The sequence below is a fragment of the Misgurnus anguillicaudatus genome, chromosome 4, assembly GCF_027580225.2.
Source record: "Misgurnus anguillicaudatus chromosome 4, ASM2758022v2, whole genome shotgun sequence".
Classification (NCBI taxonomy): Eukaryota; Metazoa; Chordata; class Actinopteri; order Cypriniformes; family Cobitidae; genus Misgurnus; species Misgurnus anguillicaudatus.
The window spans coordinates 20,940,580-20,964,027 of NC_073340.2; the positions used below are offsets into that span (position 1 = coordinate 20,940,580).

Below are 23,448 nucleotides of genomic sequence, written 5' to 3' on the forward strand. Positions count from 1 at the left end.
TTTTAAGGGCACGAACGGGAATTGTAGGATTTTAACAGCTCTGATTACTTTATGGATTCTTGTCATACTTTTAATGAGAAAATGTTTGAAAATGGGAAATACATTTCTTGTTGCAGTTGTTGCTCTCAGCAGTGTGTTGCCAAATACATAAGACCATTTAAACTAACAAATGTAACAGATCTGAAATAAATGTATTCATTTTTGTAGAAGATTCTTGCAAACATTATAGCAGCATAAATACAATTTCCTAATTATAATAAAAGTACATTTTAATAATAAGACATTTCATTAATTTAGTTTTTTTATATACCACAAAACACCTCATATGCTTTTTTAATCACATATTGTTACTGCAAATGAACTGATTTAAGTTTAACAAACCTCAGGTACACATACTGTAACATTCTTGGCTAAAGGGAAGAACCTTTCTCTGTCAAAAATGATTTTATATTGAGAAAAGTTTCTTTAGATTATAGAAACATTGGTTCTTCTATCTATGGCATAAGCCCCTTTATATTTAATAGTGTAGTAACATCTCACATTGTCCCAGATGAGGGGGAATGACGTCAAACATGTCACACAATGCCAGTCACCATCACTGAAGCGTAGTCGTGTCCCCAGACGAATTGGGTTGTCACAAGCCTGATGGCCTCTTCCACTGCATAAGCAAAACAGGGATTGTTGCGTGCATGCAGTGCTCAACACGTCATTTTCTGATCTGGATACTAGAAGTGAACTTATTCTTGTTAGATGTTTTCAGTGTGAACACACTATGCTCACACTATTTATTAGGGGTGTCCCCGACTAAGGATTTACTTTTTCAAATCAAAATTGTCAAATTTTTCTATAGCTGACCGATGGTTGAATCATGTGTGTTTGCATGGGTTGGGAGGGATACCAGACCAGATAGTCAACAAATGGGCACATTTTCTTTCAAAAGCAGCACACAGAAACAACTTTTTTGATAAAGTGACCAAAACTTGTTTTTTAAGTTATGAACAAAGGCAAAAACTGACTACGCATTTTTTTTTAGTTAAAATGAAAGGCAGTATAAATATTCATTAAATGATTCCTCATAAAATTTTAAAGCCTTAATGTACAGAACATCACACAAAAATATAACAAAAAACATTTTCAATAAGTAAATCTACAAAATAACAAATGTGATCCTGCCTGGGAAGCCCCATTAATTTTGAGTCATGACCAAAAATACGACAAATTACTGTAAATGATAAAAACTAAGTTTTAAATACATGGCAAAATGGAAGGCAGTATAAATATTCATTAAATGATTCCTCATAACATTTTAAAGCCTCAATGTACAGAACATCACACAAAAATATAACAAAAAACATTTTCAATAATTAAATCCTACAAAATAACAAATGTGATCCTGCCTGGGAAGCCCCATTAATTTTGAGTCATGACCAAAAATACGACAAATTACTGTAAATTATAAAAACTAAGTTTTAAATACATTTCCTTAAATGTTAATTTATAACACAAAAAACACTGAAATTATGATTTCATAGACACTACACTTTATTATTCTGCACAGAAATACCTGTACATTATTTGCATAGCATTATTATAATAAGCTTTATATTAATATGTTGGAAGAAACTGTTATACATGAAATCAGATACTGTGCACCCTTATATAGCCAAAACTGAATGATCTTCATTACATAACACATCTGTGACGATTTGACTGTGAGATTAGTTGAATCAGGCTTATCCTATCAATGCATCAAATCTTCGACTATTCGGGGTCACCCCAACTATTTATACTACAAAATGGCATAGTGCACATGTATTCAATTTGGGATATACCTACTTTAATAATAATTCTTGTTGTATTTTCAGTGTAGTATGTTGAAATAGATGAATCCAGTACATGAGTCAAGTTTAGGGATCACTCTGGCTCAATAGTATACGGGATTGACTTAACATGAACCAGCATTTTGAGCCATTCATTCAGGACTATACTGATCATGCGTTGTTGTTTTGTTTAAACTTTTAACCCTGGTCATTTTAATATTTGTATTAGACATACACTACAATTACTGTAGTACTACTCACATTCTGAATACAAATGCAATCATGTCATGCGATTGTTTTTTATTCTTCTGTGGAAATTCCTTTTCTTTTTTATATTAAATATGCAAGCAAAATAGCACAATACACCAACACTCATATTTTTGTCAGAATTGAGATAAGCATCTGTTATTGCCTCCGGTGGGATATAAATTGCGTATCTCTGCAATCCCTCGCATTGTTTTCAGAAGGATAATCTTGATCTTTGATAATGCACCGTGATCAATCACTCAACCGTTCATTCTCTCCCCGATCACATATTAGCAAGTGATATTTGACTGACAGGCTGTCATGCAAGAACACCGCTGTTGCATGGTTTATACGTCTCTGATGATAGCTGTCGAGGGATTGACATCTGTTGAGAGTGGATGTCATTAAAGGAGCCCCCATTTTGGAGGCAAAAATTCGCCTCAGGAGCCGAGCCTCTATAATAGCTTTCCTATTACAAACACAGCAATATTTGTAAGACCTCAAACTCGCCACAGACCTACAGAGACCGGGCTAGGAATTACATTTAGGTTCTTATTGGATGCTATTTGAAGCACGCTGAATGAGAGCACTTCTGTTTCTTTTCGCCCTGAAATCAGAAACCGTTTTCTATGAAGGCGAGTCAAATCCAACCGAGATGATTGTCAGATTTCAACTTTTTCTTTGTTGAAGACCGATCGCACGTCCATCCAGTCGAAGCCGCCGATGCCTTTTGATTCTCTGCTATCTGTGAATGCCTTGCATTTTATTTATTTATTTTTAGTAGAAGCGAGAGAATGAAAGAGCTCGAGATCTGTGAAAAAGACGAACGATTTTGTTAGCGAAGCAGCCATGCGGGATGAGATAAGTGACGGGGCTGTGCTAGTGTGTGTACGTTGAGCAGTCAAGCATGCGTTGGCACGGCCGGTAGTCACTTCTGAAATGTGTGTGTCACTGGAGCCACAAACTGCTTTGATGCAGGTTACATACTGTATTGCGAAGCAGCTTGCTTGTGAAAACCAAGCTAAAGTCTTTTTTTATTTACTGTTTTCTACATAAAATCATCCCAGTAAAGACATTGTGACATTGGTAGCTTTAAAATAACTAAGGACAAGTCAAAGAAACCACTAAATGAATCTGAGGTAATCTGATGTTTGCATTACGTCAAGGCCTACAGTATGCAAAAACACAAACATCAACATTACTTTGATAATTTCACCATAGGCTTAGTTTTCCAGGAGATAAGTTAAACTAGCAGTACTATCAATATGTGTACAGTGAAAAATAACACAGTTTTGTATTTAAAGAAGAAAATAATGAAATTGATTCAAACATTTCTTTAGCTATTGATTCAGTGTGCCAATGGTTCAAACACGCTTGACTTGAGTTTCGAAAAATTTGTTAAAGGAATAGTCAATTTTCTTAAATGAAAAATCCAGATAATTTACTCACCACCATATCATCCAAAATGTTGATATCTTTATCTTTTCAGTAGAGAAGAAATTATGTTTTTTGAGGAAAACATTGCAGGATTTTTCTCATTTTAATGGACTTTAATAGAGACCAACACTTAATACTTAACTCAACACTTAACAGTTTTTTTCAATGGAGTTTCAAAGGACTATAAACGATCCCAAACGAGGCATAAGGGTCTTATTAAGCGAAACGATTGTCATTTTTGACAATAAAAATAAAAAATATACACTTTTAAACCACAATTTCTCGTCTAGGTCCGGTCCTGAAAGCGCCAGTGCGACCTCACGCAATACGTCATGACGTCAAGAGGTCACAGAGGACGAACGTGAAACAGTGTTTACAAGTGTGTTGAAAGGGGACCGTTCCGACATTGTTGTATGTCAAATGATACTAATTAATGTCTTTGTGTCAGTTTATTGTTTAAAATGGTCCGCAAATGTGCATTTCATATATGTAACACGTGACCTCCCTACATCACTACGCATTTACGTCAGCTCGCGCTGGACTGGACCTAGACGAAAAGTTGTGGTTTAAAAATGCATTTTTTTTTTATTTTTCCCTTATGCCTCACTTGAGATCGTTTATAGTCCTTTGAAACTCCGTTGAAAAAAACTGTTAAGTGTTGAGTTAAGTATTAAATGTTGGGCTCTATTAAAGTCCATTAAAATTAGAAAAATCCTGTAATGTTTTCCTCAAAAAACATAATTTCTTCTCGACTGAACAAAGAAAAACATCAACATTTTGGATGACATGGTGGTGAGTAAATTATCTGGATTTTTCTTTTAAGAAAATGGACTATTCCTTTAAGGGGTGTCATACAGTATGTGCATGTCTTTGGATTGGTTATAACTTGTAATTTTACTATACTGTATAATTTTGTTTTATGATGTATAATAAATGATAATCCTGCTAATAAATCCAACATTCCTTGCAAACATTTTACTTCAGCTAAGTTTCATTTTGTGTATCACGATTACATCCTTGATTGATCTTGGCAATAAAAAAACTGTAATGAAGTGGCTGTGAGAAAATTAAAGACAAGGACGCAGAGAACGAATGAAGACAGAGACGCCCCAGTCTTTCCCTTAACTTATATAAGTATGTAAACACTTGAGGCATGAAATGAACAATTGAATATATTTGAGAGGCAGAATTATGTTGATGAACTGAAGGTAGAGAGCTTATCAGAGAGCGACAGAGCTGCTCCCTCAGCTCATCTCTCTCTCTCCATGTGTGTGTGTGTTTATGGATCAGGAGTTATTCATAAAGCCCTAGCTGAGGTGGCCCGTACGTGTTGACAGTTGTTTACGTCTGTGTTTATGGAAATGCAGGAACTCGGGGCCAAACGAATGCTGAACTTCCACCTGAGAGAAGTGTAGCGTCCTCATCATGCATCTCTGCACTCCGTCTTCCTGCCAGGCTATGCGCTCGCCTATTTATCAATTTCAGTTCGTCCTTTTTGTCTTCTTGTTGTGGAGAATTTGATTACCGTGGGGTTCAGGAGGAGGAGTTGCAGATCTGACCGTAATCGTTTTGTTTGTCCCAGCTGGTGTTCAGAAATGAAAGAAAATTCCTCGCTCTGTTTCGTATATACCATAAGGTCCAGGGACACTTTGATGCCTTCGGGTAGGAGAACGTTCTGCTGCATTCGCTATTCGTTGTTCCGATCGGAGCTGTCCTGTGGCCTGTCTTCGCTGTCGTCCTGGTCTATGGGTGGTCCATTAAATTCCCATCTTTTGATCTGGTAGGCACGGAGGGGAGCTTCCGCACAGAAAATGAGTGGTTACGTCTTCCTTCCCCAACAGTCTCAACCTGCTCTTGTTTTCCTCTGCACCAACAATTACCATTAGAGCTTGCCAACACCCTCCACCCTCCCTCCAGAGTATGTAGTTACCCGGGAGAATGGGAGGAGAGCGTGTGTAAAGCACACAGTGATGTGTTAATCACATTTCGGTGTGTGTTTGGGTGGAGCTGTCTCACTGTGAAACAGTCTGGAGCGCCGCAGCTTTAACCATCAAGCCTTCCATTATGGATTGTAAAATGGCTACTGGAGCGACAGTCACGAAGTAGAGAGAGAGAGAGAGAGAGAGAGAGAGAGAGAGAGGGAACAGTGTTCAAACACTGGTTCACATTAAACCAAAAAACACCAATAACTGCACAAATGTTCTTAATCAGTTTTTTGTTATTTTTCTAGTTAAAACACTTAAACATGCTGAAAATAGAAGTTTATTCAAGGCAAAATGACATGTCATAGACAATATATCTTTTCTATTTTACAGGGCGGCTAATTCGCATCTCGCAGCTGCTTTTAACCCAGTGTCGTTCGGTTTGGGGTTAAGTTAGGGGTGGGGCTTCATTCTTGCTTTTTTATGTAGTCACATTGTACAATATTGTACAAAATGTATTTATGTAAGAGATAATGTATAGGCAGCCGGTTAGAGGGTCTTGTATCACACTAAAGGGACTTATATCGCGATAACAACCGCTTATTACACTGCTATATATCTCATAAGTAAGGTAAGGAATATTCAATATTGATTCAAAATATTTTATTTGCTAATTTGTAACGAATGCAGACTTTCCAAAAGGAAAACTTGTTTACTTTTGGTTTTAACTTAAGAAAAGACATTCAAATGCCACATACAGAGTATTTGGTTTAATGATTTGTAAATATAATGTTATATATGTTATTAAAAGACATTTATATAAAATTTTTGTGTAATATTTGCAGCATCCGGGTTACTGTTTGTTATTAGTTTTGGGGATAACAAAACCTGCAAATGTCGCAAATGGCCAATCAGAATTAAGCATTCCAATGTGCCGTGCAATAAATACTGTATATGTAAACACACACTGCAAAAAATTGACTTTCTTACTTAGTATTTTTGTCTTATTTTCAGTAGAAATATCTAGAAATTCTTAAATCAAAATGTATTTTCTTGATAAGCAGAAAATTTGTTTAGTTTTTAAACAAAAATATCAAATTTAAGTGAATTTGTGGTTAAATCAACCAAAAAATATATTTTGCTTGTTTTAAGCACAAATTCACTTAAATTTTATATTTTTTTGTCTAAAAACTAGACTTAATTTCTTAGGTCATTTTGCTCATCAAGAAAATGCATCTTGATTTAACAATTTTTAGATATTGGTACTGAAAACAAAAATACTACACTGCAAAAAATGATTTTCAAGAAAAACAGTTTTCAGTATTTTTGTCTTGTTTTCAGTAAAAATGTCTAAAAATTCTAAAATTAAGATGCTTTTTCTTGATGAGCAAAACGACCCAAGAAGATAAGTCTAGTTTTTAGACCAAAATATCTAATTTATCAAGTGATTTTGTGCAGAATTTTTCTTGAATTTAGTGTTTAACTCATTTTTTTGCAGTGTAAGTAAAAAAGTAATTTTTTGCAGTGGGCACACGCATATAACATTAAAACACCACCAGCTGCTGGCTCCATTTGTTAACATTTGTTGTGGCAATGGTAACTAGTTTTAATGGAAGATAGATGACTAGTATATGGAGTCATGTCAGCCGCATGAATGAAATGAGATAACAGATGGCAGCAGCTCTTTGAGGGTCACACCTTTGAGATATGGTACAAATGATGTGGTCACTCCATTAGCGGTTACACAGATCTGTGTGTGAGTGAGAGTATAAACAGAGAGGATCAATAACCTAGACTCTATAACCGGAGATACATGGTTATAGAAAGAAATGCTTACACCTGCTTCTAAAAATACCAGTGCTGAGAAGATGACTTTTCACATAGCGTCAGGCAGAGCTTACTTGAGGGATTTGGAGACTGGTTGGAGGTGCAGGTTTGAGATAATGGCATTGATATGCAGTGGGCATGAGAGACATCTCTGCATGCTGACTCTATATACGGTCTCTGCTGCAATGGGAAGATCTATAATGACTGAGCGCGTATGTGTATGTGTGCGCATTGATCTGGCACGTATGGACCGCATGCCATATTGCGTCCATGCTGGAGAGCTTCTGCAGCGAGGGTAGCGCTTTGAGAGCTGAGATTCTCAGCTCTCCTCCCTGCTGTTATTCAATATCAGCACAGACCCATCTATCCACATTCACAGTCCGGCGATAACATCAAATTACACTCATCCGGCACAGAGAACATCTCTCTCCATCTCTCACACTCGTTTTATGTCTGTGGGAATCATGGTTGGTACTGTGTACACTACCACCTTATGTTTGTTTTTTAAAGTAAAAAAATATTAAATGGAATGTTTTTCATCATTAACTCACCGTCATGTAGCATTTACTTTCTCTGAAACATTAAAAGTAGATTTTTGATAAATGATAAAAAGGCCACTCTTTTACATATTATACATACATTATAAAGGTACAAAAATGAACGGACAGTTTAATATGTGCAACTACACTCACCTAAAGGATTATTAGGAACACCTCTTCAATTTCTCATTAATGCAATTATCTAATCAACTAATCACATGACAGTTGCTTCAATGCATTTAGGGGTGTGGTCCTGGTCAAGACAATCTCCTGAACTCCAAACTGAATGTCAGAACGGGAAAGAAAGGTGTTTTAAGCAATTTTGAGAGTGGCATGGTTGTTGGTGCCAGACGGGCCTGAGTATTTCGCAATCCGCTCAGTTCCTGGAATTTTCACGCACAACCATTTCTAGGGTTTACAAAGAATAGTGGGAAAAGGGAAAAACATCCAGTAAGCGGCAGTCGTGTTTGCGAAAATGCCTTGTTGATGCTAGAGGTCAGAAGAGATATGGGCCGACTGATTCAAGCTGATAGAAGAGCAACTTTGACTGAAATAACCACTCGTTACAACCGAGGTATGCAGCAAAGCATTTGTGAAGCTACAACACGCACAACCTTGAGGCAGATGGGCTACAACAGCAGAAGACCCCACCGGGTACCACTCATCTCCACTACAAATAGGAAAAAGAGACAATTTGCACAAGCTCACCAATATTGAACAGGTAAAGACTGGAAAAATGTTGCCTGGTCTGATAAGTCTCGATTTCTGTTGAGACATTCAGATGGTAGAATCAGAATTTGGTGTAAACCGAATGAGCACATGGGTCCATCATGCCTTGTTACCCCTGTGCAGGCTGCTGGTGGTGGTGTTATGGTGTGGGAGATGTTTTCTTGGCACACTTTAGGCCCCTATAAGTGCCAATTGGGCATCGTTCAAATGCCACTGCCTACCTGAGCGTTGTTTCTGACCATGCCCATCCCTTTATGACCACCATGTACCCATCTGATGGCTACTTCCAGCAGGATAATGCATCATGTAACAAAGCTTGAATCATTTCAAATTGGTTTCTTGAACATGACAATGAGTTCACTGTACTAAAATGTCCCCCACAGTCACCAGATCTCAACCCAATAGAGCATTTTGTTAATGTGGTGGAACGGAGCTTCACGCATTGGATGTGCATCCCACACATCTCCATCTACTGCAAAATGCTATCAATATGGGCCAACATTTCTAAAGAATGCTTTCAGTACCTTGTTGAATCAATGCCACGTAGAATTAAGGCACTTCTGAAGGTGAAAGGGGGTCAAACTCAGTATTAGTATGGTGTTCATAATAATCCTTTAGGTGAGTGTATATTTATATCTTTTTAATAATAAAGGTTTGATAAAAAATTATATGTATGGCTGGATTGATGTCACTGCGATTATTTTATATTCAAAATTTTGTCAGATTGTGTTACTATTCACTTTCATTTTACTTAAAAGTATTCTTAAAATATGATTGTTTTGATATGCACTGGAATGGGAAAGTCATATAGGTTGAGTAAACGATTTTTGTTTTATTGTTAAGTTCTAACTACCACTGGCATTTTCTCTATTTCTCTCCTGATTGATTTTCTCGGTGTCTCAGTTTGGCTTATTTCTGTTCCACTTCTGGTCTCTCTGATGTTCTGTTCCAGCTGATCTCTCTTTCTCCCACCTCTGTTCCTTGAGATGTATGTTTATATCCATCCCTCGCTCACTCTTTCGCCTTCCACTCCCTATTTCTCGCTCTTTCTCTCTCTCACTTTCGCTAATGGGGTGCTCTGAGGTCTTGTGTGCAGGGAAGGGAGGAATTGGCAGAACACTGGGACATATGGCAGGCACTGAGTGAGAGGGTTGGCTGCTGATTTGATGCTCCAGAGTGGTAGCTGGCTCTGACAGGTCAGACAGGTCCCAGAGCATAAAGGAAGACTTTCCAAAATAAAAGTGTCTGCTCGGCTTTCTCCAGAAGAGAAAAAAGCTATGAAATAAATAACATTAGCAGAAGAATCTGTTTAGTCTCATCTCCTGGCTGGTTTCCATGACTGTGCGAACTGAATCTCATCTGAGAAATTAAGATGAAATCTGGAGATTTTACGTCATTCTTAGCCATGCATGCAGTGCCTCTCAATTTAATGCGACATAACAGAATGCCAGTTTTCAACCAGGTGTGCGTGCTCCTTGGGGAGTACTTGGAAAGATTTAGTTTTGTTAAAGAAAAAAGTCAGTTAAATATTAAAAACAGTAGGTAAATCACAATTAATAATAAAAAACACTATAATATAATTCTATACCAACCTTATTGCAATATTCCACTGTTTTAACAAGATGGGTACAACATTTGTGAGTATTTACTTTTGTGTACTCAATTAAAAATATATTTTTAAATGAACATCATTTGGGCAAACATGAGGCTTATTTGTCTTTTGTTTTAAGTATAAATTCATAAAAATACAAACAAATGCATTTTTTCAGTGTAGTTTAAGGTTTGCACAGTAGAAATGTTCTTTAAATGGTAATGGTTCCACGCAGCCGGCAAAGAAACCGTGTTAAAGAAAAAAATTATATTGTGTCGATGAAGGAAGTCTTCTTTGGAAACTGTCCTAGATAACGCCTGATGTTTAAAAGCGCTGTGGTTTTTCACCTGAGAGTAAGTTCAAAAGTTGAGGTGGATTTGTTAGGAGAGGCAGAGATGCCTGCAGGACGACAGGCTGTGTGTCTATGTGATGCTGGTTTGTCTCCTTGCATTAGCATAAGAAAGGCTGTAATGAGGAGCTGTGGAGGTGGATGGAGCTGTTTTGAAGTGAGATGTGACTTTGCGCTGCATGTTCCACAGATTCACTGCTATTTTTTGAACGATAAATGTTCTGAGCTTTTAGCCAAGAGTGTCTGGTCACAGTAGAACATAGGTAGTCATTTAATAGTGGATTCTCAATCAATTATTTTTAACACCTTAGCTATGAAACTCTGGCTTAATTTTAGCATTATTGTTCATTTTCTACCTTTAAAAAAAGTACTCAGCATTGCTTCATCTGCATAAACAATTATTAACAATTATTAAGATGTTTATAAAAGTAAAATAATTGTTTGTTAAAGGTGCAGTGTGTAAATTTTAGCGGCATCTAGTGGAGAGATTGTGAATTACAATCAACGGCTCAGCCCACTGCTCTTCCTTCGCTTTTGAAAAGCATTGAGAAGCTATGGTAGCCGCCAGCGGAAAAACATGTAATTGAAGGAGACAACTTAGTAAAAAAAGTTAGTCCATTAAGGGCTTCTGTAGAAACATGGTGACACAAAATGGCGACTTCCAAGAAGCGGACCCTCGGTGTATGTAGATAAAAACGTCTCTTCTAAGATAATAAATGTTCATTATAAAAAGGTCTTTATACACCCCTGATAATATAGTTTTGTATATTATTTTGCATTTCTGTCAAAAGATCCTTCTAAAAATTACTCATTGCACCTTTAAAAGTAATAGTTTGTTAAAAAAGTGTGTCATGCAGAGTCTAAAGTAATTTTTGTGATACAGGTTTAGAACAACATGAGGGTGTGTAAATGATCACAGAATCTTTAAAGTAAAACACCAGCGTTTTTAATATTTTACTATGTTCCTACCCCAACTTAGATGAATCAATACATACCTATCTTTTTTCAATGCGTGCACTTTTAATATTTGTACAGCGCTTCTTGAATGTGTTAGCATTTAGCCTAGCCCCATTCATTCCTATGGCTCCAAACTAACATTTTATTTTGTGCCACCATACTAATGTAACTACTCATGTAACTTTAAATAGGAAAAACATGGAAGTGTCTGGTGGCTTCTAAATTCATTCCTGTTTGGATCATAAGGATGGAGTTAGGCTAAATGCTAACACATTCACAACGCGCTGTACAAAAATTAAGTGCACGCATTGAAAAAAGATAGGTATGTATTAATTCATCTAAGTTAAGGTAAGAACATAGTAAAATATTGAAAAACTGTGGTGTTTTCCTTTAACAACCAAATGTATCTAGTAGGTGTTCTTTCAGTCTTGTCATAAAACAACCTGTCATCCTCTCAGCAGCATTGATGGCAAATTAGGAAAATAAATTGTATTTTTATCATTCTTACCCTTCTATCCGACAAAGAAAAAGTCAAATATAATTTCTCTTTCGAAACAGACAGTACTGCCATTTGCAGAAATTCTAATTTCAGACATAACAGCATCCACAATGCAACCGCCTCGATATCAGAAATAATGAGCTTGACAGTCTTTTGTGCTTTTTGTATCTTCAGCCGTCTCATCCTATTCACCCGCAGATTTATGATGTGAGGTATAATCAATCAAATAATAAATCAATATTCCACAAAACACATCTGTGACCAGTCAAGCGTGAACGAGAATAGCCTGACGGCTCTCGGAGACAGGAAAATTTGGCCTTATCAAGGTCGGCGCGGCTAAGCAAACTGAATAAACTTGTCACATGTAATGTAGTGCCCTGTCAGAACGCTGGAAAAAAATCACGCGAACGAATTAACTGCAATTACAGGCGTAATGGTTCCTTGCTATCCGCCGATATGTATATTTATATTATGTCAGTAATAATACAGTGAATGTACTCGAGGCACGTCTTAGTAGCTAAAAGAGCTTACTGCCAGCGTAACTACACCTCAGAGTCACTTTAATGGTATCGTTGCCGTCCGCTCTCCTTGGCCCCTGGTATATATTTAGCTTGGGTAATTGTGATGTTATTATGTTCTGTTGTTGTCACTCCTGTTGTTTTTTTGCTGTTGTTAGATTGAGACTCGGCTGTGGCTTCGGAGCTGGTCTCATTAACTCACTGTGCTATCAACTTCAGTGGCAAAACAAGCCGTCTGAGTGAGTGCACTGCACGCTGGGAGCCACTTACTGTAGATGTCTCCTCTCATCTCTGCTCCTTTCCTCTCCCGATTCCCTCCCCCCACTCCTCCCTTTTTTCCTGGCCCTAATAGCATTGATGTAAATACATGTCATACACATCATGCCACATTGGGTTTTGGCTGCTGTCAGAATAGGATTAAATTTAAACCTGTGGAGGCGAGGTGAGTATCTACACACAATTAACATACAAAGCACGCACACACATACGGAGTGCAAATTGTTCGGGGATACGCTGCGCCAGCGATGAATTAGAGTGGAGGACAATATTTTCACTAGAATTTTAAGGCTGGAGGCACAGGGAAAGGAAGGTGTGAGAAATGGAGAGAGAGAGAGAGTTTGGTGATAAATGATAGAAAGGGTAGATGTGTTATGGAGGAGAGAGAGAGGCAAAGGTGTGAATACACACACGTGTAATATGTCCTTACACTTAATTGCTTCTGCTTCTTCCCAGAATGCTTTGCAACTTTAATATTACATTTATAAGGAACATTTTATGTCTTTAATGCCTTGATAAAATGATATAAAATGATCACATGCCACTCAGAACTCTTAAGTGTCTCAAAACTACTTGAAACTGAAGTGTGAAATCCTTTTAATGGTAAAAGATTTTTTTTTCCGAGCTGTGTTAGCAGAAATAACTATGTAAACCATATGAAGGCTGATTGATCTTTTCCTGCAAATGCTGCAACTTTAGCTACATTAACATGCAACCAAATAATCAGGTTTTTTTATCGTATTGATGGCTCAATTGGATTGAAAAGCCTTCATGTAAACACCTTAATCAATGCGATTAAGGTCGATCGGATGCTAATTTCGCTCGTAATGAAAGGGGTGGTGTAGTTCATCAGGTATAATCAAAGGGGTCGCACACAGGACGTGCTGCACCACGCCGTTCTAAAAAACTGTGCTGAAGCACCCCTAAAAAGGGGCTAGCCTCGCCCATGATCATATTTGTCCCAAATCATTAACAATTGACATTGGCTGCTAACGTATATTTTGCATTTTGAAGTTGGCGCTATCTGACGAAGCTCACGCTATTTAATGCGCACTTCAGGTTTACAATACATCCGAGTTGTTCTAAATGTGGCGTGATGCTGAGCTGCACGGCCGGTGTGCGACCCCCTTCCCAAGAAAAGTATGCATGTAAACATGTAAATCGTAGTATTTTCTTAATCCGATGGATAATACATTGTGCATATGCGCAGAAGTTCACGTCTTATTTACCTCATATTTACATATCACATCATTCGCATCACAGAAACACGCAATGGCAACGCATTATTAAGGTAATGGGGTCATGCCCTGTACATTCTGCAGCATTCATGTGTACTTTCTTAACGTAAGGCTACATAAAGCAATAAAATACTGTATTAATTGCTTTGACTTTGTACATTTATCCAGAGATAAAGCATGAACTCGACGAGAGATGCTGTGTGGTGCGTTGCCAAGTCCTCTGCTTCCACGAGTTGTTTTTATATTGCGGGTTAAAGATAAAAGGATTTAATTTATTAGTTATTGCTATTTGGACTGTGAATAGTCATTGGGATGCTTTTGGGCTAGTTTTGATATCCATTGGGATGGTTTGATACAAGAATCTGGCAACCCTGCCAGACGGTTGGTTCGGATTATATAGAATGCACATGTTAATGAATATTTAAATCAGATTGCAATGTTTAGGGTGCATGTAAACTGTATTGGCCCTGTCCCAAATGGCGGACTTCATGTGGACTTTTGGCCTTAAATTGCGTGTGCTCGCTTAGTCTACAAGTCCGTAGGGTGTCCCATCTGTCATTTTTACACTTCGAAGTGTGCTCATCAGCGCCCCCTTTGCCCTCCTTGATGCGGTCTTTGGTGAAGCTTGCACTGCAGCAGGCTTCGCGCACTTTACCAACCCAGAAGTCTTTGCGAAAGAGCAATCAGACCAATCAGACGACAGAAGGGAGGACTTCACACCAAAGGGGGCAACTTCTCTTCCTATTTCTGGCTTGACGCTCTAGTCTGTCCCAAAATATGACTCCAGTTCAACCAAAGTCTGCACTACATGATGTCATCAAAGTGTGGACATTGAGTAGGACCACAAGTCCGGAGTGTGCCATTTGGGACAGGGTCATCGTCGTAACCTCCAATCAGATTAAATTCAGTCAGATTGACAGACCTACAAATGTTTAGCCATTGCCAAATGGTTGTCTAGGAAACATGTTTGTAATTATATTTTTTAGCTTATCAATTTGGTGACTACTGCAATGGAAAATCACACCTCAGCTTAAACAGCAGAAAAAATAAGATACCAAAGAGCAACTCTATTCTAGTCTAGATAGACATAGAGACATGCGTCAGAATCCCACATCTGAAAGAGGACGGTGGATAGAGATGCCGTATTGAATACTGTGGTTGAGTTGGACACCATTATTAAATAAACTACTGATAGCATGTGTTTGAAGGTATGCTGTTACCCCCGGCCCAACCCTTCGCACGCAGATAAAATACAAGTGGCTAAGCTATTACCCGAATGGCTTTGTGAGTAATCTTTATCTAGTGTGGTAGCTTGAAGTTGATTTATCTGTGCCTAGAGCCTCAGTCTGCCTTTCAGCCCCACTGTCGTTTATCTTTCCTCTTGTGTTCCCTACAGCTTCAATGAGGCCATGATGGTAAAACCTACAGTATATAGGATTAGCCATAATATACCTCTATAGAGGTTATTAAGAACGTTTGGCTTAAATCCCATGAGATTAAGAATGAAGTCGTACATCTGCAATGGTGTTACGGGGAGCATCATTTACAATCTAGTCAATACCAGTGCAATATTTCTGTAGTGTACTATTTCAAATGGGATGTTTGACGTGCAAAAGCTAACTGGTGTTGAATAGTTTCACTTTTTATTCATTAACAAGCAAATGAAACGGATTTAGCTGGTGACTGAGCTAAGGTTCACTGAGACGGTAAAACAGCATAAAGCTCTGAAGTTTCTCGCTTTTATTGCAATGTTATTGTGGTGTCATTATATAAGGGAATATTAAAAGCTCCAAATTAATGAGTTTTACATTTGATGTAAATTATTAATGTCGGTTCTTGGCCCCTGGATGTTGTGCTGAGGTATAATTGGTAAAAGTAATGCGATACATAATTAATATTTTACCATTTCAAATTTGAAGTTTAATATCAAAAAGCAAAACTCTGTTGATTTAAAAACGCTTAAATAGAATAAGATGTCGAAATGAGTTTATGAGATGACTGGTGTTGAATACAAAACGTCTTAATTTATTGCCTCCCCTGCAGTTCTGCTAATTAGACCGATTCTGTCATATTACGTTTATCGCACGCACCACATTTCAGACAATTAAAGGTGACACTATTGTCAGATGTTCTTTTTTAATTATGTTTTTTAATAACCCACCCTTACCAGGGGGTATTAAATGGCAGCTTTCATAAAGCCCTTTTGTCAGTGGTGAGAGGAGAAACATAAATTCCAACAAAAAAAGGTATTACAGCTTGTCTTCCTGTAGCATGGGAGTTTTAAATGCTTGAATGACTGTGTTGAGTCTTGACAGGCTGTCGCCTGTAGCGGTTATGAGCTGCGGAGCACACAGTACATGCTGTCCCACAGTCCTGTCTAAATTTAAGCTGATGAAGAGGTAATTGCGCGATATGCATAGTATGCATCATTCACACTTCCAGCAAATGCTTTCATCCAAAGCTACTAAGTATATTCAAGCGATACATTTTTTTTTAGTATGTGCATTACCTGGGAATCGAACCCATGGCCTTGGCATTGCTTAGTCCTGTAGCTCCTCTGGTAAGATACAGGAAAAGCCAATGGCCTTGAGTAAAGGCTATTTTCAGGTCAAGGTAAAACCAAAATTGATCCTATTCATTTTCTTAATAGAGGGTCACATTTTACTTACTTGCCTCTAGCCAAAGAGAAATGAGAGGGGTGAAGCTAATACACCTACTGCTGTATATATGAAGATGTCTGATTTTGTTATAGCATTTATAATATTAGTGGAATTTCCTTTGGAGGAAAAGTTTAGCCAGTGGGACAGCTTTCCCTGAAGCATACGATTTATTTAAGCCCATGGCAATGATTTTGGTTAAACTGCTGTGTTGTAATAATTATATTATGTTTACACAGTATACTAAGTTATACTATATTAAACGCATACTATTAACCCAGAAATGTTTATATTTGTGTTATAAACCAAGCAACCAATTGGTTGGGCTTCGTCCCTTTTTGACCCATCGCTGGGTTGAAAATAACCCACCATTTTAAAATCGATTTAATACTCTATATAAACTTTCCTGTGTTTCTTATAGGAATTGCAAGCTGTATCTAACTGAACTTGTCACTCACCTAAAGGATTATTAGGAACACCTGTTTAATTTCTTATTAATGCAATGTTGTAATGGTGTGGCCAATGTTTTCTTGGCACACTTTAGGCCCCTTAGTGCCAATTGGGCGTCATTTAAATGCTACGGCCTACCTGAGCATTGTTTCTGACCATGTCCATCCCTTTATGACCACCATGTACCCATCCTCTGATGGCTACTTTCATTAGGATAATGCACCATGTCACAAAGCTCGAATCATTTCAAATTGGTTTCTTGAACATGACAATGAGTTCACTGTACTAAAATGGCCCCCACATTCATTAGATCTCAACCCAATAGAGCATCTTTGGGATGTGGTGGAACGGGAGCTTCGTGCCCTGGATGTGCATCCCACAAATCTCCATCAACTGCAAGATGCTTACCTATCAATATGGGCCAACATTTCTAAAGAATGCTTTCAGCACCTCGTTGTATCAATGCCACGTAGAATTAAGGCAGTTCTGAATGCGAAGGGGGTCAAACACAGTATTAGTATGGTGTTTCTAATAATCCTTTAGGTGAGTGTATAACAACAACAAAAAATCTATGAGCAATACTATTTACCTATTGGCACATCTTACCCCACAATTATGTAGTAATGCATTTTATTTGTAATAGATGTATACCTAAAGTGCTGAAATAAATACACCAAAGTCCTGCTGTATATTTTTCACTAAAAATCATGTTTCTTTGGAAATACATCACATTTCTCAAGTTAAATGATTCAGGCTTCGGTTCATGACAGACTTTAATCTAAGTTGCCAGTAATTCTTCATGCACAAATCAATATCGCAAAATGTGGTTGCACTAGGAAAGCTGCTGGGAGATTGGCATGTAAGGAGAAGGAAAAAGATATCAGCTACACCTTGATCTTTTGTTTGGCATGAGCTGATAAAGAAAGAAATGATAATATAATACAGTAAATGGGTGATAGTCATCTCCCAATTTAGACGAATTAGATAGCTATTGTTGTCATTGAATATACTAAGACCTTTTAGAAAGCTTACTTTAGCATTACCTTAAGATTTTGTGTAGAATTGTTAATTACTTTGGACCCCACAAGCAAAACTGCAACCTTTATGCAAGTGTTGTTACCCATTTCGCATACACAAAAGGAAAGCCAAGGTCCTTTTAAATATAGAAGCCTTAAAGGTACAGTAGCACTAGCTGCCTGTTTAATCTCAAGGGTAAGAGGTAAGGTGGTACATAATCATGTAACTTTATAGTGGCTGTTTAGTAGAAACAAGAAAATTGATTAACGTTATAGATTAACTATATAAGGCTAAAAAATAAAGCTTGGAAAAGTTTAAGATATGTGAAGTTTAGATGCAAAACCCATTTAGTGCATCTGACATCTTTTCTTGTAAATTAGCATTTTTATAAGGCTTTTATATTTAGGTTTAGTAATTTAACTTTAATGGCAATGAAACATTTTATTAGTCGGTAATTGAAATGCCTTATTTTCGCTTTAGTCTTTTAATTGGTAATTAACTTATTTTACTGTCTTTCGCTGCAAATCCTCTTAAGTGCATACAAGCTTTTTTAGCAAAAACCTCCACTTCTAAATAAAAAATACACTTCTTTGGACAAGACATATTAAACATTTGCAAAATCACTAAAGATGCAACTAGAAACATTGCAAATGATGAAAGTCAGAATGTAAACGAAGAAACTGAACCACCCATTAAGGGGTGCTGTGATCCATGTAACTGCCACATTTGGTTTGTATTCAGGTCCAAGTACTCACAAGGGACACAAGTTTGAATATGATCCACAGTCATTTTGAATGCTGTTGTTCAATCAATTCGCCTTCCATGCACTTAGAGGACGTGGCGTTTAGTGGATTCTGCCAAAAAAGTGGTATCTTTTAATGGCCTACGGCTAGGATTAAAGGGACATTCAATTTTTTTAAAAAAAATGCTCATTTTCCAGCTCCCCTAGAGTTAAACATTTGAATCTTACCATTTTGGAATCCATTCAGCTGATCTGCGGGTCTGGCGCTAGCACATTTAACATAGCTTAGCATAATCCATTGAATCTGATTAGACCATTAGCATCGCGCTAAAAAATAACCAAAGAGTTTCAATATTTTCCTATTTAAAACTTGACTTTTCTGTAGTTACATCATGTACTAAGAGGGACAGAAAATTAAAAGCAGCAGGCGTAGTGATATTACGCAGTGCCCGAAAATAGTGCCATGCTATTGGAAGTAACCAAGGGGACTATTTTCGGGCAGTGCATAGTATCACCACGCCTGCTGCAGCCATGCTACATCAGAAAAGTCCTTGATTATTACGCCAGTTTGAGAGTATAGTTCCTAGCCATATCTGCCTAGAAAATCACAACTTTTAATTTTCTGTCGGTCTTAGTACACAATGTAACTAGAATAGGAAAAATATTGAAACTCTTTGGTGATTTTTTTGCGCGATGCTAATGGTCTAATCAGTTTAATGGATTGTGACTATGCTAAAAGTGCTAGCGCTAGACCCGGCGATCGGCTGAATGGATTCCAAAACGGTAAGATTCAAATGTTTAACTCTAGGGGAGTTGGAAAATTAGCATATTTAATGTCCCTTTAAGTAGATTAGAAGTGAAGATATTTGATGAACATATAATATGTGCCACGAACATTTGGTTAATATTATGATCTCGTTTTTGACGGAAGTTGCGTTTAGCTGCTTTTGCATCTGAGCTTCTTATTTATTCCCTTTACATTTATGCATTTGGCAAAAAACAGTATACTGTACAAAGCATCTTACATTATTTATAACATACATTTGATCAGTTTATGTTGTTTCTGGGAATTTAACTTATGGCCTTGCTATTGTTAACACCATTTTCTATCAATGGAAATTACATGAAACAAATAAATCTCCATTAATTTGATATCTGCTATCAAGAGAAACACATTTTTCTGATCCTATTTTCTTAAAGGAATGATGTTAGAGTTGGTACCATGAAGGCAACTACAGATGAAAATTTAATCTCCTAGAGAATATTTGGAGAGAACAAATCTGTTGAGAGATGCCAGTCACAATGATGAAAGACTCGTATAAAGCTAACATCAGAGGGGCATTTGACAGCCATTTTACAGCTAACCTTCATAAGAGAAGTTATTCTGGGCATTCACTTTATATACCTGTGTGAAACCATGTGTGTGACCGAATGTGTGTGTGTGTTTGTGCAAAAGCCTGTCTGTTGGTTACTCTGTAGGTGCCTTCCTGCACTGAGTCACAATATCGCTGACTCAGTGGTATTGAGAGGAGGTGGATGAGAGCCAGATACAGCACCACCCTTTGGCTCTTTGATCTCAAACACACACACACACACACATATATTCTTTATCAGCGAAGGCAAAGCTGATTAAACTCGCAGTGGACACACGGAGTGATATGGGGTATGAAGTATGAACAGAAATGAAGCAAATGAGCCTTGCTGTAATCTCCAGGGTTTATCTGGAGAATATTCCAGATAATTCCAGAGCAAATGAGCGAGTCTTATGTGTTGGGTTAATTGTGTTGCCGATTCTTGGATTTATAGTCATTTGGTTTAGTGCCGTTTTAAATTGCCTGTTTAAGTCATTAATATTCCGGATGTGAGGCAGACTCAGCCCACTGTAACTGAAGCGTAATTGTATTTACCGTCAAGGAGGTAGCAATGGAGATAGGACTTCACACTTTATTAATGGCTGCTCTGTTAATATTTTAAACGAGTTCCCAAAATACCCACAAATCTGGGTGACAGTCGGACTTGCTCACGCAAATGGGAAGAGAAAGCAAGCGCGTGTGTGCGTGTGAGCATCTGGTTGTGTGCCAGCACACTTACAGTAATGGATCTCACTGACTGATTTGGTAATTATGTCCTGATATGTGTGGCTGCTTTATTTATGGTCATCATTATCAAGGACCTTGGTTCTCATTTATGACCAAGATGGCTCTGACCTCAATCTCGTAGGTATGTGTGTACGGACAGCAACCAATCACTCTGAGATGTACAGTGAGTAAGTTCCTATATCTGCCCCCTTGGTTGTTTGCAGTTTTTGTTTTTATCCTTTGTTTTTAAGTCTTTTTTCGTGGAACCCAATGGATGGGAAGTAAGTGATCTGCTATTACTTCTTAAGTAGTAACTAATGCTCTCATTCACAATCAAATACACAACCAGACACTGCACTGTGTATTGCCTTACAGGTATTAATGCATTTAGTGGTACACCTTGTATCTTAAATATCACTAGCCTGCTTATACGAATTAAATGCGCCGTGTTTCTCCATGTTCTTGCAGAGAGAGAGGAGTACGTGGCCACCTTCAAGGGTTCGGAGTATTTCTGTTACGACCTGTCGCCGAACCCCATCCAGAGCAGCAGCGACGAGATCACGCTCTCCTTCAAGACCCTGCAACGCAACGGCCTGATGCTCCACACCGGAAAGTCCGCAGACTACGTCAACCTGGCGCTGAAGAACGGCGCGGTCTCGCTGGTCATCAACCTGGGCTCTGGGGCCTTCGAGGCCCTGGTGGAGCCGGTCAATGGGAAATTTAATGACAATGCCTGGCATGATGTGAAGGTTACCAGGAACCTTCGTCAGGTAACCTTGCAGAAAAGGCAGAGTTCGAGATTGGATAACTAGGTGGCGTTCAGATTAGTTATCGGCAACAAGACTTAACCAAATAAATTAAACAATAATAAACATTTAATTAAGGCGATCAGTGTTTTACAATTTACTTGTTGAAAGTTGATGTAAGAATGATTCTACTATAAAGAAAGTTTTAGGATTCTGGCACGATTTAGAAATGGTGATCATATCATGTAGCAGAATAACCGTAAAAAGCTACTAACATGTTCATATATTCACAAATTTGACATTTTCATGTTTAGATGCAAATACGTGGGTCAATAGTACCCTTAACCTATATTTCTGACTAATATTAAACTTAAGTCTCACATGCTTTAATATCCATATTTTACTGTCACCTTATGATAGCGCCACTTGTCGCCGCATTACATCAGAGCATCATCTGTCAACTCAGAACGTGTTTGAAGTGTCAACGTTTGGAAAGATCCATGTGCGGTATGAAGTTGGATAGGACAGGCAGTAAACCTAAAAACCTCAGTCATCTGTTCTGTCATCAGTAAAGTCAGCACCTAGCCAAGAATAGGACGAGACAGTGTTTTGGAAGAGAGTAGACTAGACGTGTCCCAGAGGATCAGATACTGGGAGCTCCACGGTGCAGATGTTTTGTCTGCTTCTCTTTTCCTTCTCTTCCTTTGCCCTTTGTAAATGTTTACTAACCTGCTTTTGGGAAAAGAAACTAACCTTTCATCCATGGAATGTGTCATTTACTAACCTGTTACCTTTTACTAACGTGCTACGCTGATGTACTAACCTTGGCAAGAGACCATCTTTTTTGATTGAGGAACGGTGTTCTGTTCACAGTTTTTTAATTTCCTTTCTCCCCCCTTTTCCACAAAGCACTCAGGCATTGGACACGCTATGGTAAACAAACTACATTGTTCGGTAGATATCATTCTAATTGTTTCTTAGTTTGGGTTTGCCGTGTGTCTATTTTCCTTTCTTTGAACCGTAGACATCAATACTAAACAAAAAAGGGGGAAAATGCGGTTGGTAATCTTTACGCTTACTTCCCCTGTCCCGCCCAAATTCCCCTTTTCTTTTTCTTCTCATTGGTTTCCTCAGCTTTTAGTGTCCCGTCCATGTTATTTTCATTTTTTTTTTGTTATCTTGCATCTCGGTTCTTTTGCATAAGGTTTCGCTCACCGATTGGTCTAGGCTGGCTGGCTCTGAAGCTTTTATTGGTCCAGCCAGTTTCCGAGACCCGTAACTCAGCATGCCGTGCTTCCCGGCCACCTCTGTGTACTAACACTTCTACATTGGTACTGTTCATTCGAAGCTGACACGGGTGGCCGGTCATCCTCTCTTTAATTTTGGTTTCATGTGAACATGCTTATGCATGCCGACACCTCATGCTGTGGTTGGTCTCACGATGTGTCCTTCTCCCTCCCCTTCTCTCTCTCTCAAGTCTTTCCTGTGCAATCTAATCTCTAATAATAATTGTTCTTACTAACCATTGTATTGCATGCAGAGAGGGAGGGATAATGAAGCATGCATCCATTCAAGCTGATGTGTGCAAAATGTGTCGCTGATTGCCTGTGCTTTCATTTCTAACCTCTAAGCACGCTGTGTCCTTTGTTTTATCACATGTAAATACATTGAAACTGCTGAAACTTCTCACACTCACTGGATTTAAACAATACTAACTCTCAGTACACACATACTACTAACACCATTTTTGTGTCTGCTGACTAACTTTCTGTGCTCTGTGGCACCGCTATCATTAAGCCTGGGCTAATGT

General features: G+C 38.1%; 1 protein-coding gene across 13 annotated transcripts in view; it reads left to right on the forward strand.

Moving 5' to 3' along the window:
* nrxn1a (neurexin 1a) overlaps positions 1 to 23,448 on the forward strand; it is a 212,578-nt gene that overhangs the window by 58,390 nt on the left and 130,740 nt on the right. For 10 of the 13 annotated variants that reach the window (XM_073866955.1, XM_073866956.1, XM_073866965.1 and 7 more), the window contains 2 exons: positions 21,361 to 21,662; positions 22,548 to 22,571. In XM_073866955.1, coding sequence (XP_073723056.1) covers positions 21,361 to 21,662; positions 22,548 to 22,571 — 326 coding nt within the window. The remainder of the gene's footprint in view (positions 1 to 21,360; positions 21,663 to 22,547; positions 22,572 to 23,448) is intronic. The other 3 variants (XM_073866961.1, XM_073866964.1, XM_073866967.1) reach the window with 1 other exon arrangement.